The following is an 18,808-nucleotide window of genomic DNA, read 5'->3' as shown; positions in this document are numbered from 1 at the left end:
CCGCTCAGGCTAGCTACGTGGGTAATTTGGCCAAAGCTGTGAAGCTGGAAGCAGACGTGGGTAACGAGAAAGAAAATGGAGCATCCGTGTCTTTTCCAACTGAGTGACGGAGATTTGTCATTCTCATGGCCTCTTCCAGCCTCAGGTCTCTAGGACAGAGGCCTTGCCATGTCCCACGGGACCAACTTCTGGTGAGCACTGCGTCTCACCTCCAGGCTCAGCCCAGGGTCTCTCCCCGTGCGTCCTACAGATCAGGGCAATGATCCTGCACTTCTCCTGCACCTGTGCGTGTGCATGTGCGTGTGCGTGTGCGTGTGCGTGTTAACCCTCACCCAAGGATATTTTTTCCTATTGACTTTTAGAGAGAGTGGAAGGGAGAAAGGAGGGCGAGGGAGAAAGAGAGAGAGACACGTCCACATGAGAGAGAGGCATGGATTGGTTGCCTCCCGCACGTGCCCTGACCAGGCCTGGGGATCAAACCGGAAACCGAGGTACATGCCCTTGAATGGGAATCGAACCCATGGCCCTTTAGTCTGGTCTGCAGGCTGACACTCTAACCACTGAGCGACCAGCCAGGGCCTGCCCCTTTATTTTTTACACCTGTCATAAGTTGCTAGAGGAATGGGAAGGAATGAGTCTTCCCATTGTAGGTGAGAAAATGGAGGTTCAGAGTGACTCACCTAAAGCCTATGGCACCACTCACCAGCCAGAGGCCCCTAGGAGCGGCTGACAGGCCCAGGAGCCCATGGGCCCCCTTTGCTAAGGTCCTGGGGGCAGAGGGGGGCTTTAGGGGGAGAAAACCGCAGAGCAGCCCACAGACCTGGGCTCTCAGCTGAGGTCTTACAGCCGCAAAATGACCAGAGTCAAGAAAAAAAAAAGTGCTGTCCTTCAGAAAGAGCGGGTCTGTGCTGGGAGGAAGCCAGTCCAAGCAGCAGAGGGAGATTGGGAGCTCCCTGGGGGCAGAACTTCTCTGACCTGCCCATTCCTGGTGCCTCGCACAGGGCCAGGGACATGTCGGATACTCAATACATATTTGTTAACTTGAATATGGAACTTCGAAGGAAAGAGGCAGGGGAGGGAACCTGAGGGAGTTTAGGATTGAGAACCCAGCGCAGGGAGTCAGCCGAGAGAGCGTGGGTCCAGGCTTGAGACACCAGCACTTGTGCTTCTAGTTTGCTGACTCCAAGCCCAGAGAAAATTCTCCGGAGAGGCGGGGGGCTGTGGCTTCCAGGGGCCTCCGCGTAGCCAAGGAGTCTGCTCAGCTAAGAGGCTAAGAGAGTTATCCTCTCACTCCTGAGCTTGGCCTCCCCTCCTCTCAGCTCCCCAAACCCTTCTCCTCTGCTGTGATGGGATAATTAGATGTGAGAGCTCAGCACAGATGATGCTCCAGTTGCTTAGCAACTAATGGTTTCCATGGAGACCACAAAGCACAGCCTCCAGAGCCACCAGTGAGCAGCTTGGCAGGGCAGGGAGAAGACACAACTCTCAGCCCCTCCAGGAACCTGGGGAGGGCCAGGGTTGGGGGGGGGGGGGGGTTGGAAGGAAAAGGGCGGGTTTAAAGCTACAGGGCCCTCTTATCCCTTTAAATGCTGGTCCAAGCTCTGGCCTCCCCTACCCCACTCTGTCCCACTCATAGTTTCAGATGGGGCTGGGGCTTTGGAGTGGGCCCAACACAACCTACCCTGCAATAAACCCAACTTCTTCCCCTTTCTGCTCCCTGGTTTGTGACTGACATGGAGACAGACTCTTCCCAAGCCTTAGAGTAAGCGTCCTCCTGGCTCAGGGACACCCCCGATTTGAAGAGCCCCAGGAAGGTCCCCTTCCCCTTGGAGTCCCGCCTTCTAGTCCAGTGGTTCTCAACCTTCTGGCCCTTTAAATACAGTTCCTCATGTTGTGACCCAACCATAAAATTATTTTCGTTGCTACTTCATAACTGTAATGTTGCTACTGTTATGAATCGTCATGTAAATGTCTGATATGCAGGATGGTCTTAGGCGACCCCTGTGAAAGGGTCGTTCGACCGCCAAAGGGGTCGCGACCCACAGGTTGAGAACTAGTCAGTTCTAGTCGGTTTCCTCACTCTGAAGTTCTACTCAGGGTACAAAGATCCTCCTCCTGTTTGTACAACGATGGTAGAATCTGATCTAAAAGAGGACAAAGGCCAAGGTGTGAGAAAAACAATTCCATTCTTCAGGAAGGCAGCCTGTCCCAGAAGACGGGGAACTTGCCCTGGTCTCCATCAGAGAGGCCCGGGGCGGGGGTGGGGGGTGGGGGGTGGGGGAGGTGGGTGCCGGGACATAAGCCAACAGAGAGTCTAGCAACTCCGAGTGGGAGCCGCTCAGACCGGCATCACCAGTGTCACCTGGACACTCATTAGAAATGCAGGACTTCAGGCCTCACCTCAGACCCACTGAACCAGAACCTGCATTTTAACAAGAGGCCTGCCTGGCCAGTGTTGCTCAGTGGTTGAGCATCGACCTATGAGCCAGAAGGTCACGGTTCGATTCCCAGCCAGAGCACATGCCCGGGTTGCGGGCTCCATCCCCAGTGGGGGGTGTGTAGGAGGCAGCCGATCAATGATTCTCTCTCATCATTGATGTTTCTCTCTTCCTCCCTCTCCCTTCCTCTCTGAAATCAATAAAAAATATATATATTTCTTAAATGCCTGGAGCAGATGCGCATTAAATTTGGAGGAGCACTGTCCCACCCACTCTTCACTGTCACCCTTGCTTGCACCCCAGGCTGTACCCCTCCCCTCCCCACCACAGGAGTAAGGGCACAGCCCACCGTCTCGCTTTCCTGCCAGGATCCTGACCCGCGCTGGGACTGGGAGAGACAGAAGGGTTCATGCAGCAAAAGGACATACAGAAAGCCCTGGCTCCATGGGTTGCAGTGTTGTCCCATAGACCAAAAGGTTGCCGGTTTGATTCCCAGTCAGGACACATCCCCCGGATGCAGGTTCCATCCCTGGTCAGGGAGAGCAGGGGAGGCAACTGCTCAATGTTTCTCTCTGGCATCGATGTTTCTCCTCCTCTCCTTCTCCCTTTCTCTCCCTAAAATCAATAAGAACATACCCTCAGGCGAGGATAGACAGACACATCAGCTTCTGTGGGTGTCTCCGACCCCCCGACAGTGTCCACAGTTTCCACATCTACAAAGGGGAGCTAGTGCCCCCCACTGTCCAGGACGCGGGAGGACAAACGTTGGAGCCTGCAGCCCTGTGTCCCCGATGCTCCCCTCTGCTCACCATTCTGTCCCCCTCAGCATCGACCTATGAGCCAGAAGGTCACAGTTCGATTCCCAGCCAGGGCGCATGCCCAAGTTGCGGGCTCCATCCTCAGGGGTCCGGGTGCAGCCAGAGGGGCGACTTGTCTTCATTTTCTCTTACCAGGTCCCTTTGTCTTGTTTCTTCTCAAACAGTTCAACAAAGGCTGCTGAGCATGGCTGCCCATGTCCACGCCACCCGTGGGACTGGTCCATGCCCGCCTCCCTGGTCTCTCCGAAGCCTTCCCTGGCGCCCCCTGCTCCCCTCCCCGTACACTCCCAGCACCACCTCCCTATATGCTCCCACAGCAGGACCTGGGCCGCAGGGAACACTCAGAATTAGAGCCCCCTGTTTTAGAATATGCTTTTATTGATTTCAGAGAGGAAGGGAGAGGGAGAGGGAGATAGAAACATCAATGATGAGAGAGAATCATGGATGGGCTGCCTCCTGCACGCCCCCCACTGGGGGTCCAGCCTGCAACCCGGGCCTGTGTCCGACCGGGAATCGAACTGTGACCTCCTGGTTCATAGGTTGACGCTCAACCACTGACCCAGGCTGGCCGGGCCTGAATTAGAGCCCTTGGCGCTGCGGCCCACGACCAGCCTCCATTCTTGCCCAGCCAAGGCCTGCCAGGAGCCCTGGGAGTTGCTCCCCTCTTCCTGAGCCCAAGGCACCCTCAGAGCTCGCTGCCCTCGGAGACCTCCCACGATGAGGGGAGCCGTCCTCCGCAGGCTGGGCTCCAGACGCACAGGCAGCAAAACCACGGGTGTCCTTCCAGGTGTGGGTCCCAGAAGAAGGGAGGATTTCCACCCCTCCCCCCACCTTAGTTACCACCACCACCCCCTCTGCAGCTGACTAAGCCACCAAGATGCTTACTCTGGGCCTGAGGGCCACTCCCCATCCTGAAAAACCTGTCTAACCCCCCCCCCCCCGCACCGCCCCCCAGGCTGGAAAGCCCAAGGGGCAGGTTGGACAAGATTCCTGTCCAGCCCCTCCCGCCCCAGGACAAAACCGGCAGCCCCAGGGGCAAGGCATCACTTGCCTCCGGAAGGGAAGCCCCAGCCGCCAGCATCCATTCCAGCTCCCAGCCCAGCTATGGCATCCCTGCTACCCAGCCGGACCTTGCCCTTGACCCTGGTCCTGATGGTTGTCCTGGCCCCGGGGGCTGCAGGTCTCTGCCATTTGGGGGGAGGGGGGCTGGGCCTGGACGGGGGTGGTGCCCCCCTGTGCCTTCCAGACTCAGAAAGAGGGGCTCATCTGGTCAGTCGGGGGTGGGGACTGGCGATGGCAGTGACTGGTCATCGGTCATTGAAGCCATCGGCCACTGAGGCCAGTGCACACTCCTGTCCTTGTCCTGGCCCAGGAGGCAGAGTGGCCTCGGGAAGGGTCCGAGGCTGGGTAGGGGTGAGGCTGGGCCCACTGGATCTGCAGGTTTGTAGGGTAGCCAGCTTCTGCAGCCCGCGCCTGCCACCTGGCGGTCGGACCAGCAAAGGTCCGTGTTCTGCCAATGGCCCGCAGGGTGGGAGAGGCAACTAAGGGGGGGGAGGCGGGGGGGGGGGGTGGGGGGGGGGCAGGTCTGACAGTGAGGGGCCAACTAACTTCCTCCTGGCACCCCAGCAGTCTTCAACATCTCAAGCCTCTCCGGCCTGCTGTCCCCGGCGCTAGCGGAGAGCCTGCTGGTTGCCCTGCCCCCCTGCCACCTCACAGGGGGGAACGCCACCCTGATGGTCCGGAGAGCCAATGACAGCACAGGTCTGCCCCCCTGTCCCTGGCGCCCCCCGCATGCCTGCTCCCGCGCGCGCCTTCCCTCGACCCACCCCGCTGCTGGACCCACACTGTCAACTGCCCCTTCTCCTCGGGGCCTCCAGAAGCCTGACCGCCTTTCACCCCGATTCCCCCGCAGTGGTGACATCCGGCTTTGTGGTGCCCCCCTGCCGTGGGCGAAGGGAGCTGGTGAGTGTGGTGGACAGCGGGGCTGGCTTCACGGTCACCCGGCTCAGGGCATACCAGGTGACAAACCTGGCGCCAGGAACCAAATACTAGTAGGTGCCAGGTCCAGGCCTGGGCCCTCGGGGGAGCGAGGGGGTGCCGGGTCCTGGCAGGTGGCGGTCGTGGTGGGATGTGGTCACCCTGGGGATGTGGTCATAGCTAAAGGCTCATGAACGGGCCTCTCCAGCCAATCAGTGTTTCTCTCTTATGGATGTCTCTCTCTCCCTCTGCCTTCCTCTCTGAAATCAATAAAAATATATTTAAAGAATAAAAAAAAAACAGGCTTCTCCCAGAGGGGGCACCGTGGAGGCAAATGGGGAGACCTGGCTGATGCCCCTCTTCTCCCAAGTCCCAGACGCCCCCTGAGGATCCTCTCTCCTTTCTCTCCTAACCCTCCCCCCCAAAAGCGTCTCCTACCGGGTGCAGAAGGGGACAGCCACTGAGTCCAGCCGAGAGGTCCCCATGTCCACCCTTCCGCGTGAGTAACCCACTCCCTCTCAGCTCCAGCCGCAGACCCCCCTGGCCCTTCCCAGCGCCGCCAGCCCCCCTGGGGCTCCCATGGCGCCTTTGCCCCCCTCTATCCTAGCACCGAGCCCTGGGCATTTTATTTTATTTATTTTTAATTGATTGATGAGAGAGAGAGAGAGGCATTGATCTGTTGTTCCACTGATTTATTCACTCATTGGTTGCTTCTTGTACGTGCCCTGACTGGGGATCAAACCCGCACCCTTGGCGTATTGGGGCAGCGCTCTAACCAACTGAGCCACCCAGCCAGGGCCAGCCCTGGACATTTTCACTGTGTTGACTCATCTTCCTGCTGAACTGAAGGTTCTCTGTGGGGGGACCGGGTGCAATTGATTTCTGTAGCCTCCGTGAGTGACGTGAGTGGTGCAGGAGTTGCTCCCTAGACGGTTACTGGGTGGATGTCTGGATCCCTGGGATGGCCGTTGGACGCTGGCTGAATAGGCAGATGAAAGGGCGCCTGGCGGAATGGCTGGAGGAGGCAGCAAGCTGAGTGCCCTCAGACCTGCCGGCTTCCCCCCACAGGACGCAAGGGGGCCTCCATTGGGCTGGGGATGGCCCGCACGGGGGGCATGGTGGTCATCACGGTGCTGCTGTCCGTCGCCATGTTCCTGCTGGTCGTGGGCTTCATCGTGGCCCTGGCACTGGGCGCCCGGAAGTGAGGAGGCCGAGTGGGCACAGGGGGCTCGGCCAGTAGGTCAGCACTGGCCAGCTCTCCAGTCCAGAGCTGGGCCTTTGCTCGAGACAAGCCGGCCTGTTCCCGTCCTCATCACTGGTCTGGCTCCTTGGTGCCTTAGCTCCCCTCGCCCTCCTCCCTTTGCTCCACCCCTTGTCTCCAGGCCTCCCTTTCCCAGCTCTCCCTGTCCTCTTCCTCACCCTGCTCCTGTCAGAATGGAGTTTCCTCCCCTTTCACTTCCTTAATTGCCTCCAACAACAATTCCGCCCCCACCCAGTGCACTGAGCTCCGACAATAAAGTGGCTCAGTTGGTTGGGCATCCTGTGCCCCAAAGTCCCAGTCAGGGCACATGCCCAAGTTACGGGCTTGATCCCCAACAGGGGGTGGACATGAGGCAGCTGATCCATATTTTGCTCTCACCTCTCTCTCTCTTCCTTTCCCTTTCTCTCTGAAATTAATAAAAAATATGTTTAAAAAATAAATTAATTAAGTTGGCTGCTGCCTCTGCTGCACATGTTTCCCGTCTGCGGCCCCCACTTTGGCCTGAGGCGACAGATTCTGCGTCCAGGCTGCCGGGCGCTTCCAGGCCCCTCCCTGCCCTGTAGCTCAGCTCCTGAGGAGACAGGAAGGGGCCAGAGGAGGGAACTCAGGAGTCAGAGTCCTCAGACCCACACCTAGCTGTGGGGCTGTGCACCCTCCGCAGCGAGCCCCCAGCCAGGGGCTGGTGTGCCATGAGGGGACCTGTGGGTGGGTGGCACGGGTGCCAGCTGGCAGGGACAGGGGAAGCGATTGGAGGCTCTTACTAGGGAGAGACAGAGGGCCACCAGGAGGCCAGTCCTGGAAGTGGGGGAATGGAGAAGAGGCTGGGAGGCCCTAGACCAGTGATGGCGAACCTATGACACGTGTGTCAGAGGTGACACGCGAACTCATTTTTTTGGTTGATTTTTTTTTTGCAAATGGCATTTAAATATATAAAATAAATATCAAAAATATCTTTGTTTTACTATGGTTGCAAATATCAAAAAATTTCTATATGTGACACGGCACCAGGGTTAAGTTAGGGCTTTTCAAAATGCTGACACGCCGAGCTCAAAAGGTTCGCCATCACTGCTCTAGAAGGAGGGAGCAGACGTATAACCTGGGGACAGAGACAAGAGCAGGACAGTGTGGTAACTGAGGGAAAAGAGCAGTTACCTCATTCACTTAAAAACATTTTTTAATCCTCTCCGGAGGATATTTTCCCATTGATGTTAGAGAGAGTGGAAGAGAGAGGGAGAGACAGACAGAAACATCGATGTGAGAGAGACACATCCATGGGTTGCCCCCTGTACGCTTGTAGACCAGCGCCAGGGCCGGGGAGGAGCCTACAACAGAGGTACCTGCCCTTGATCAGAATCGAACCTAACCCTTTCGTCTGCAGGCCAACGCTCTATCCAGTGAGCCACACCTGAAAAGGAAAATGGGGTGGGGGGGGGTGTACCCTAGTTCAGCATCTGGTTAAAACTGTAGTCTTACTCCCCCACTCTGACTGACCTGGGCGGAGCTACAGAACCTAACCCCAGGGCCCGCCACAGCTGACGTGGGTGGAGCTGCGGGGATCCTCAGGGGCCGCCACATGAGGTGATATATAGATCAGAGCCTCCCAACCAGTTCAGTTCAGGCTGTGGATCCAGAATTCCCCTGGACCTGCAAAGTAAAGGTTAAACGTTCCTCCCTCAGAGCTGGCTCATCATTCTCCTGTGCATTCTGCCACCACACCCTGACCAGGAATTGAACTGTGGCTTCCTGGTTCATAGGTGAATGCTCAACCACTGAGCTACACCGGCCAGGCCAGAAAACAAATTTCTCAATTGATTTTTATAGAAATAGAGGGAGGGAAGGAGGGTAGGAGTGAAGACATAGATTTGTTCATTTATTTATGCATTCAATGGTTGCATTACTGTATGTGCCCTGACCTGGGATGGAACCTGCAACCTTGGTGCATTGGGAGGACAGTTCAACCAACTGAGCTACTCGGCCAGAGTCAAAACCAAATTTATATAAAGGATATCATTGGGCCCTGGCTGGCTTGCTCAATGGATAGAGTGCTGGCCTTTGGACCAAAGGGTCCTGGGTTCGATTCCACTCAGGGGCACGTACCTTGGTTGCAAACTCCTCCCTGGCCCGGGCACTGATCGGGCTCACACAGAAGGCAACCAATCGGTGTGTTTCTCTCACACTGAGGTTTTCTCTCTGTCTTTCCCTCTCTTCCACTCTCTCTAAAAATGAATGGAAAAACACCCTCGGGTGAGGATTAACAACAACAAGAAAAGGATATTATTGCGACAATGTTCTCATTTCTGATTTCCTGGTTATGTAAGCCAATATCCTTGTTTTTAGGAAATACACACTGAAGTCTTTAATGGTAAAGAGGCATGATATCTACAAATACTCTTTTTTAAAAAATATATTTTATTGATATTTTACAGAGAGGAAGGGAGAGAGATAGAGAGCCAGAAACATCGACGAGAGAGAAACATCCATCAGCTGCCTCCTGCACACTCCCCACTGGGGATGTGCCTGCAACCAAGGTACATGCCCTTGACCAGAATCGAACCTGGGACCCTTGAGTCCGCAGGCCAACGCTCTATCCACTGAGCCAAACCGGTTAGGGCTACAAATACTCTTAAACAGCTCAGAAAAAATACTATATATATATATATATATATATATATATATATATATATATGGAAAGAAAATTAAATGTGATTAAATGTCAGTAGTGTAATTGCTAAATTACAATATTTAGGTATACAGGAGTTTTTATAGTATTCTTAGGATTTTTCTATAAATTTTAAGTTATTAAAAACAAAATTTAAGCCTGGCCAGCGTGGCTCAGTGGTTGAGTGTGGACCTATGAACCAGGAGGTCAGGGTTCGATTCCGGTCAGGGCACAGCCTGGGTTGAGGGCTGGATCCCCAGTGTGGGGCCTGCAGGAGGCAGCCGATCCCTGATTCCCTCTCATCATTCATGTTTCTCTCTCTCTCTCCCTCTCCCTTCCTCTCTGAAATCCATAAATTTAAAAAAGCACCATTTAATCCCATCTCCACGATGTTCTACAGACTCGATCTCGGATAAGCCTTAAAACCAACCGGAACTTGTAGGAAGTTAATACTGTCTCGGAGTCATTCTTAGACGAACTCAGCAGAGGGAGGTTTGTGCAAACGCAGCGGGAAGGGGCGAGCGCAGCGGCCGGAGCGCAGGTGCCGTGGGTCCGGGGGCGCGGGCCGAGGCCGCCCCGACCCAATCACGCGGGATTGGAGGCAGCTGCGCGGGCCTCGGCCTCTTCCCGCCCACGGGCCGGGCTGCTCCGAAGGTGGACCTGCGGCTGCAGCGCCTGGACCTCTGGGCCGGCCTCCACGGCCAGGTCCCGGGGCTGCGGGACTGGGACATGGGCAACGAGTGCTTCCTGGCCAGCACCACCGCGCACCTGCCCCCCGCCGAGCAGAACCGTGAGCCTGCGGGGGTCCGGGCGGTGGGGGGTGGGGCAGGCCAGGGGGCCCGCTGTGGGTCCGTCGGGCGAGCCCACCACAGCCTGGCGTGGGGGCCGCGCCCTTAGCTGGAGGCCCCCTGCCCGGAGCCGCCCCGGGCGCCTGCGCTCGGCCCGCCCGACGGGACCTTCCAGGCCGCCCCCGCCCTGCCCCCGGGCGCACATGGTTGGCCACGCTTCTCCCGTGAGAGGCGGTGAGGACGGTCCCGCCGTGGCTGGGTCCCGCCTGAGCCCCCGGTCTGGCGCTTAGAGGGCTCCCCACTGGCCGAGGGCAGGCCGGCGTCGGGGTGCAGGGAGTTGAGGCGACCAGCTCCTGTCCCGGTGCGCCCTGGCCACCTGTCGGGGCCAAGGACTGGGACTCACCGGCTCCCCTGGGTCACCGCCCCACCTGCCCTGCCCGCCCTGTGTTTGCCCAGCCGAGGCGATGGTGTTAGGCCAGCGTCTCTGTACCAGCTGTTTAGCATTCCTTTGTTACCCTCATTTACATAATGCTCATCGTCCCCCTTACCACCTTGTGTTCTTTTTGTTTTCTGTGAAGACTCGTCCTGGTCCTCTTCTTGCTGTGTCCTCATGTGGTAGAGAGAGGGGTTTCTTTTTTATTTTTAATCTATTTTTATTGATTTCAGAGAGGAAGGGAGAGGGAGAGAGAGAAGCATCAATCAATGATGAGCGAGAATCAGCCGCCTCCTGCACGCCCCACTGAGGATGGAGCCCACAACCCGGGGAATTAAACCGCGACCTCCTGGCTCATAGCTGAGCCGCGGGCCGGGTGATATCACATTTCTTTGGAGAGCTATTCAGGTTGCTAACTAGACCTGGTCCCCTGTGTGTGACGGTTGTGCAGTAGCCTACCCTCTGCAGATGCTCACTCTGCACTTGAGGAAGGAGACCAGATCGCCTCCAACTCTTCGCCACCACATAGCAGTGCTGATGGCCGTTCCCTGTGGTCACTGATCCGAGGAATATTCAGCGAGCGCCTCCGATTTGCTAGGCACAGCTCCTGATCCATAATGAAAGAAACGGACCCGCTGCCATGGAGCTTCCGTTCCCCTGCAACAGACAACCCACTAGTTATGTGCTCACTCGTGTGTTAAGAGGTGATGCCTGGGAGAGGGGAAAGGACACGGTAAGAAGGGCTCGGAATGGGGGGCAGGGAGGTGGTGGCAGCTGCAGTTTAAACAGGGCACCAGGTTGGCTTCATTGGGAACATACTATTTGCGCATCGAGTGGAAGGAGGTGAGACAGAGCCAAGAGAACCACATTTAGAGGGAGTTTCCAGGCAGGAGGAATCGCCAGTACAAAAGCCACTAGGAAGGAATATGCCCGGAGGGTGTGAGGAGCAGTGAGGAGGCCCGTGCTGCTGGGTGAAGGAAATGAAGAGGCTACAGGTGTGGCCTGGAGACTAGGAAGAGCTGCCTTCCCCTTTAAGGACATCGGGTCGACTGTGAGTGAGGTGTGGCATGTTTGGAAGGTTTTGAGCAGAGGAGACAGTCACCAGCTCATGAGCGTGTGACCTGTGTGGTTGCATAGGATGACTATACTTAATTCAATGCGCTGCTGTAACTGTCGAGATTTTTAATAAATTTTTTACAAGGAGCTCCGCTAGTTATGTAGCTGATCTGGCATGGTCTATAGTCTGAGAAGATCACTGTGGCTGCTGTGCCGTGGGTACACTGTACACATAAAGAAACTGGGCGTTCCCTGGTTGGCTCAGCAGATAGAGCATTGGCCTACAGCAGCTGTGGGCAAACTGCGGCCCGTTTGAAATGAATAAAACTAAAAAAAAAAAAGACCGTACCCTTTTATGTAATGATGTTTACTTTGAATTTATATTAGTTCACACAAACACTCCATCCATGCTTTTGTTCCGGCCCTCCGGTCCAGTTTAAGAACCCATTGTGGCCCTCGAGTCAAAAAGTGTGCCCACCCCTGGCCTACAGACTGAAGGTCCCGGGTTCAATTCTGGTCAAGGACACATACCTCAGTTACAGGCTAGATTCCCAGCTCTGGTAGCAACCATTCGATGTGTCTCTCTCACATCGATGTTTCTTTCTGTCTCTCCCCATCCTTTCCACTCTCTAAAAATCACTGGAGCCCAGCTGGTGTGGCTCAGTGGTTGACTTTCTACCTATGAACCAGGAGGTAAGGGTTCAATTCTCGGGCAGGGCACATGCCCTGGTTGCAGGCTCTATCCCCAGTGTGGGGCATGCAGGAGGCAGCCAATCAATGATTCTCTCACCATTAATGTTTCTCTCTCCCCCTCTCCCTTCTTTGAAATCATTAAAAATACTTTTTAAAAAAAACAACTAAATGGGAACATACCCTCAGGTGAGGATTAACACACACAAAAAGAAAACAAATTATAGGATCGTAGAAACCAGGAGACTAGTTACTGGAAAGCTATTATAGTTATTCAAACAATAGATGATGCTAGACTGGGCCACCAGGATGGTAGTAGAGGATGTGATGAGAAGGTAGACCAGCTAGGTCTAGGGTAGAGAGGATGTGTGGTGTAAGAGACGTTAGAGGGTGATTCCTCCCAAGTGTTTGGCTAAATAAGTGGAAGAATGGAGTTGCTTTCTACTGAGAGAAGCTTCGGTAGAACAGGCTTAGGAAGAAACTAGGAATTCTGTTCTGGACAGGCTGAGCTGAAATGCTTTTTCCATATCCAGGTAGAAATGTTGAGTAAGCAGGTAACTATATGTCTGGAGTTCTGGAGGTGTGGACGGCAGGTATGGATTTTGAAAGTCTGGTATAGAGGTGAGAAGAGAGAAGGAACGAGGATGAGCCCTGGGGCCATCACATTGTAAAGAGATTGGAGAGAAGAGAGATAACCAGCAAGCCCCGAGGAAAGGACCATGAAAAATCTTGGGAAACCACCCACCCCTGAAGTGAGTGTTGCAAGGAAGGCATGGCTAGCTGAGAGGAATGCTGCTGAGGCCTGGTGAGCATGGGCTGACAATTGGATCTAGCACAACAGAGCCCGGCCCATGTGGTTCGGGGAAGCGGTGGAGAAGCCTGATGGTGTCAACCTGAAAACATTTTAACATGGAAAGAATTTTGTGAGTTTATTTGAGCCAAACTGTCGACAACTGCCGGGAAGCAGGATCGTGCTCCCGGAGAGGGCGGGTTACACCTGTATGTACACATTGCAATCCAAGGAGGGAGGAAGGTGGGTGACAGGAAAGCCGTTGGCAGTAGACTAGGGAGGCGGGAGAAAGGAAAGCGGGAAACCTCTGTGATTGAATAAAAAGTAAAGGATAGCTAACAGTCAACAATTAACATGATAACAGTGCTGGGCGTACAGCACATTAGGTTGTGCCCCAAGGGGTCCGGAAAAAGGGAAGTTACAAGTTACCCAGACATTTCAAGGGTATGTTATCATAGAGGCAAAAAGACAGAGGCTCAGTGAAGGGAAAGGTTGACCTGGTCAGTGAAGATACCGGCCTAGGAGGTGACTACCCATCATCACTGCTTTTAGTTCAAGTGTAATTTCAGACCATCCTTTGTGGTGACTTTAGGTCTCTGAGTTTGCAAGCCCGCCATGCGGCCTCCCCTGAGCTGTCAGCTTAGCACGTGGCTCCTTTCGTCCACAATCGCAATGAACCGTGTAAACAGGAAGAAGGAAGAGTGTTTCTGGCTAAAGAAACAGCTTGTAGGAAGGCCTGGGATCGAGAGTGTGGTCTGTGGGAGATGGTGGAGGACCTGGGAAGAATGTTGGACATTCTCAAGGAGTATCTTTAGACTTGGCCCGAAGGCAATGGAAAGCCATTTCAAAGCTTTCCCGCAGGCTGACAAGATTGGGTTCCCCTGTTCGGGCAATCATTCAAACTGTCATACGATCAGTTAAAGAAAAGAGGATAAACTGATAGACGGGCCCTTTGGGTCACGGCCTGGACTAGGATGCTCAGACTTGACCGTTGATTTGCTGTGGCTGTCCGGGACAGAGAAGAGTCAGAGCGATTTCCAAGTGCCTGGCCTGAAAGGCTGGGTAAGAGCTGGGGCCACGTGCTGAAACAGGAGCCCAGGAGGAAGATGGAGTTTAGTTTTATTTATTTTTAAATTGGAGTTTAGCCCTCACCGGTTTGGCTCAGTGGATAGAGCGTTGGCCTGCGGACGGAAGGTCCCAGGTTCAATTCTGGTCAAGGGCATGTACCTTGGTTGTGGGCACATCCCCAGTAGGGAGTGTGCAGGAGGCAGCTGATCGATGTTTCTAACTCTCTATCTCTCTCCCTTCCTCTCTGTAAAATATCAATAAAAAAATTAAAAAAAAAAAACAGCTTCTAAAAAATAAATAAATAAAAAATAAATTGGAGTTTAATTTTAGAAATGATGTCAGACCTAGCAGCTTTGGCTCAATGGATTGAGTGTCCACCTGCAGACTGAAGGGTCCTGGGTTTGATTCCAGTCAGGGCATATGCTGGGGTTACAGCGCGGGCTCAATTCCCAGGGGGGCGTCCAGGAGGCAGCTAATCAGTGATTCTCTCTCATCATTGATGTTTCTATCTCTCTCTCCCTCTCCCTTCCTCTCTGAAATCAATTTTAAAATATTTTTTTTTAAACAAAGAGCTAGTAGAGAAGTCTGGATAAAGATTTGAGTTTATAGAAGGTGACTGAAGCCACAGGCGCTCATCAGATCCTTCAGGGACAGTGTACACGGTGTGAGAAGAGAAGAACGCAAAGGTGCATGAGGTCCAAGAAGGAAGGAAAAACTAGTAGAATATGGGGTCACATCTCCCCACGCAGGGCTTACGGCCCCTCCCACAAGCCTCAGAGCCCAGGGCCCTGGGACCACAGTGGAAGTCCTGGGACATTTTGACCCTCTTCTGTCTGTCTTTTGCCAGTTGCCAGATACAGACTCCATGTGGTTGAGCCACCACGACTGCCTGTGAGGAAAAGCCCCTCCCCTGATGAAGATGGTGAGTGTGGAAGTGAGTGCTCTGGCGTGGTGACTCCAAGGCCTGGGGTGGACCCCCAACGCCGTGAGCTAAGGCGCCCAAACTGCTTTCTCTCCGCACAGGTCCAGACACTGAGCCCAACCTGTGGATGTGGGTGAACCCCAACATCGTGTTTCCCCCTGGAAAGCTGGAGGTCTCACAGCCCAGGAAGGGGGAGGGCTTGACCAGCATACTCCCCTCCCCTCCGCTGCCCCCGAAAGAGGAAGACTGTGCCCACTGCTCAAAGGTCCATGCCGTGGAGCTGCTGCCTGCGTCCTCCAGGGAGCAGTCTCCCCCTCGGCAGCAACTCCCTTCTTCCCCCAGCAGCTCAGAGGTGGGGGTCTCTGGGGTTGCAGGCGGGATGGGCAAAGGGATGATGCATCGCAGAGTTCTGGTGTTCAGGGACCACAGGGTTCATGGGCTCAGAAACCAGCTGTGCCCTTGGGTTGGGGACCAGTCCAGATGATGGCCTGCACCACGGCCCCTTCCCGCCACTGCACCCGAGGACAGGCCATGGAGTCAGGACCAGTTCCTGCTCTGTACTCCTCTAGGTCACAGAAGAGGAGGCTAAGGACCAGCACGGCCGCTCCTCTGTGGCTCTCCTGTCCCCGCACAAAAGGGCCCCCCTCCAGAGTCGGAGGCTCCGGCAAGCCACCAGCCAGGAGGGGAGGCCCTGGCCCCGGCCCCCCCTCAATTACTTCCACCTCATAGCACTGGCACTAAGAAACAGTCCCCCCTGCGGCCTCAACGTGCAGCAGATCTACAGTTTCACCCGGTATGTGCCGTGCGGGGCCGTGAGGAGGGGGAGGGGTGGGGCCCCTGGTCTGCAACCTTCCAGTCCACCCAGCCCTTGGCTGCTGCAGACCCAGGAGGACAGGTGTGTTCTCAGCTCCTCCCCCAGGCACTGGTTCTGGGTTGTCCCTAGATGTGTGTCCACATATCACATGTAGGGAAGACATCCACCTCCATCCGCTCTCACATTCGAAAACTCGATTCTTTTTACATCTTAGTTCTTTTTTTTTTAAAATATATTTTTATTGATTCCCCCTCCGAGCTGCTGGGGGAGGAAGGGAGAGGGAGAGAGAGATAGAAACATCAATGATGAGAGAGAATCATTGACTGGCTGCCTCCTGCACGCCCCACACTGGGGATCGAGCCCACAACCCGGAACTGTGCCCTGACCAGGAATTGAACCATGACCTCCTGGTCGATGCTCAACCACTGAGCCACACTGGCCGGGTTTCATCTTAGTTCTTTAAAACATAAATTCCCCTGGGTGACAAATTCACCCACCTCCCTCTAAAGATCATCTAGTATAAAGTCTGGGTTCCCCAACAGTCTCCCCCATGCTTTCGCTGTGGACAGTACTGCTGGGACAGCTCCCGGTACCCCGGGCACATCACGGAGAAGGGACTCACCTAGAGCTTTGGTGGTCATGCACACACGCGTGTGGGGCCTCTCAGACCTCTTCCTAGAGCAGAAGAGCCTCAGAATATTCATCCTCGAGTGGTATCCCTCCTTGACCAGGCTGCCTCCTCCAGGAGTTGGTTGGCCTAATTTACACTCGGTTGCTGTTGCAAGTCAAGGTCCCCAGTTCTCAGAGGGAGGGAGGCTAGGGAGCCTAGGGTCGGGGCAGGAAAGGGCCTCATTGAAAAGACGAGGGTCTGTACCCACCATATACCAGGTGGAGGTTTTGCCACGGGCACAACCAGCAAAGAGCCTTCCCCTGGAGGGAGGGCTGAGGGTCCTGGCCCCTGGGGAGACATGCTCAAGGACAGGGCGGGCCTAGGAAAGCGCCTGTCCTCACGGGCCCTGTCCTCAGACAGCATTTCCCCTTCTTCCGGACGGCGCCTGAGGGCTGGAAGAACACCATCCGCCACAACCTCTGCTTCCGAGCCAGCTTTGAGAAAGTTCGGGCCAGCACGCCGGCCGGGGCCTGCCTCTGGAAGCTGACGGAGGAGGGACGCCGCCGCTTCGAGGAGGAGGCCGGGGCCTTGTCCTCCGAGCAGCTGGAAAGGATCCAGCAGTGCATGAGCCAGCCAGGTGCGCGGCCCGCCTCACGGTGTGTGTGTGTGTGTGTGGGGGGGGGGGGCTGAAGATCCTGGCCCGAGGCTGCATGTGCAAGGAAGGAAACACGCCACGGGAGGAAGGGGAGAGGATAGCAGGTCTGAGATGGGGTGGGGGGCGGGTGCTGCCTTAGGTGGGACCCACCCACAAGTGTGGGACTTGGGTCCAGGGAGTTGATGGGGAAACAGCTCAGATGCCATTGGTGCTACTCACAGGCCAGCAGCCTGGGGACATGGTGGCCACAGTGTCGGGCCTGGCATGAGAGATGGTGAGCAAAAGGGGCTTTTTCTCTGCTGGACACCAGGATGCAGATTCTGAGGCTCCGCTGCTCTAGGAAAAGGTCTGAGGAGCTCCTCACTCAGAGAGAAACCACCTGTGAGGCTCCGGGCTCGGGGCAGCACCTGCAGGGCGGCGGGCTCCTCTGACTCTTCTTCTCTTACAGGTGTGATGCCCTTCCTCTTTGACCTGTAAGTCCAAGGCGGAGAGGCAGCGTGTGCCGTATTAAAGTTCCCTGCAGCAGTAGTGTGTGTGTGGTCTCTGAGGAGGGGGGAGGGGAAGGGGAGGTGAGCTCTGAGGTTGGGAATGGGGTGTCCTCAGAGCTGATGGATGCCCCAGAGGCAATGGGCCAGTGGTCTGGTGTGCAGCAAAGGGGTCCCATACTCTTCCTCTCCTCAAAGGAAGAAAATACTTACCGTCTTTGGGATCCTGGTGCAATTCCCACCTTTCCTTTCTAAATATATTTTTATTAACTTCAGAGAGGAAGGAAAAGGGAGAAATGGAAACATCAATTATGAGAGTCACTGATCAGCTGCCTCCTGCAGGCCCACCACTGGGGATCAAGCCCACAGTGCCCTGAGCGGGTTCATAGGTCGTCACTCAACCACTGAGCCATGCCGGTCGGGCACAATTCCCACGTTTCTGGGGGATGAGGACCGTCGTGGGAGATGCTAGCTCGTAGCAGGCAGCCCCGTAAAAGACCCCCAAAGCACCACTCCCTCAGGACAGCGAGAAAGATGAGAGGAAACACTTTCTTGGAAAAGGGAGTAGTCAGGCTCCTTTCCCCCTGAAACACTGAGGGTCCTCACCACACCCTCAGCAAAAGCCGAGCACGCGTGGGTTCCAGTCCTTAGCGGCTGCAGACCCAGCCAAGTGTGACTTTCCTGGTCCTGGGAGGCCATGCTCAGGGTTGGGCCGGCTACCGGCCTCAGGTCTGAGGGGAATAAGGGGCAAGTAAGACAGGAACGTGGTCAGCCCAGCCACGTGGCTCGGGGGTTGAGCGTCAACCTATGAACCAGGAGGTCACAGTTCCATTCCCGGTCAGGGCACAGGCCTGGGTTGCGGGGTCGACCCCCAGTGTGGCGCATGCAGGAGGCGGCCGATCCATGACTCGCTCTCATCATTGATATTTCTGTTCTCTCTCCCTCTCCCTTCTCTGAAATCAATAAAAAAATATTTTTAAAAAAAGAAAGAGCCAAAACCAGTTTGGCTCAGTGGATGGAGCGTCAGCCTGCGGACTGAGGGGTCCCAGGTTCAATTCTGGTCAAGGGCATGTACCTGGGCTGCGGGCACATCCCCAGTGGGAGATGTGCAGGAGGCGGCTGATCGATGTTTCTCTCCCATCGATGTTTCTGACTCTCTGTCTCTCTCCCTTCCTCTCTGTAAAAAATCAATAAAATATATTTTAAAATAAATAAATAAATATTCATTTAAAAAAAAAAAAAAAGAAAGGAAAGAGGCTCAGAGCTGTATCTGGATGCCACAGACATTAGCACGGTCCTGAAGGTAATGGGTTTCCCCAGGGCGGAGCTGACCGGTCCCATTCC

The 18,808-nt window shown here is 55.1% G+C and overlaps 1 protein-coding gene across 6 annotated transcripts; it reads left to right on the top strand.

Annotated features, from left to right (window-relative positions):
- Nucleotides 1–4,306: 4,306 nt before the first annotated feature.
- Nucleotides 4,307–17,698, top strand: LOC118664212 (uroplakin-2). 6 transcript variants are annotated; one of them, XM_036324080.1, is made up of 9 exons: nt 4,307–4,436; nt 4,886–5,017; nt 5,169–5,307; nt 5,662–5,732; nt 14,826–14,900; nt 15,002–15,252; nt 15,470–15,693; nt 16,741–16,961; nt 17,428–17,522. In XM_036324080.1, the coding sequence occupies exons 1-9, from the start codon at nt 4,361–4,363 to the stop codon at nt 17,454–17,456; spliced, it is 1,218 nt and encodes a 405-aa protein (XP_036179973.1). In that variant the 5' UTR covers nt 4,307–4,360; the 3' UTR covers nt 17,457–17,522. The 6 variants fall into 6 exon arrangements, 5 of the variants coding, with proteins under 5 accessions (XP_036179973.1, XP_036179972.1, XP_036179974.1 ...); XM_036324079.1 differs by having other exon boundaries at nt 4,883–5,017; XR_004970263.1 differs by lacking the exon at nt 4,307–4,436 and adding an exon at nt 4,482–4,757 and having other exon boundaries at nt 16,745–16,961; nt 17,428–17,503.
- Nucleotides 17,699–18,808: the final 1,110 nt, after the last annotated feature.

This window comes from Myotis myotis, unplaced genomic scaffold (genome assembly GCF_014108235.1).
Source record: "Myotis myotis isolate mMyoMyo1 unplaced genomic scaffold, mMyoMyo1.p scaffold_m19_p_10, whole genome shotgun sequence".
Taxonomy (NCBI): Eukaryota; Metazoa; Chordata; class Mammalia; order Chiroptera; family Vespertilionidae; genus Myotis; species Myotis myotis.
This window is presented reverse-complemented; position numbering and strand designations above follow the sequence as displayed.

Excerpts from the sequence above, each read along its gene's own strand:
- LOC118664212 (XM_036324078.1), top strand. The coding sequence starts at position 4,550 with ATGGCAGTGACTGGTCATCGGTCATTGAAGCCATCGGCCACTGAGGCC. Across the intron at positions 15,694-16,740 it reads CAGATCTACAGTTTCACCCG|ACAGCATTTCCCCTTCTTCC; the intron begins GTATGTGCCGTG and ends CCCTGTCCTCAG. Across the intron at positions 16,962-17,427 it reads GCAGTGCATGAGCCAGCCAG|GTGTGATGCCCTTCCTCTTT; the intron begins GTGCGCGGCCCG and ends CTTCTCTTACAG.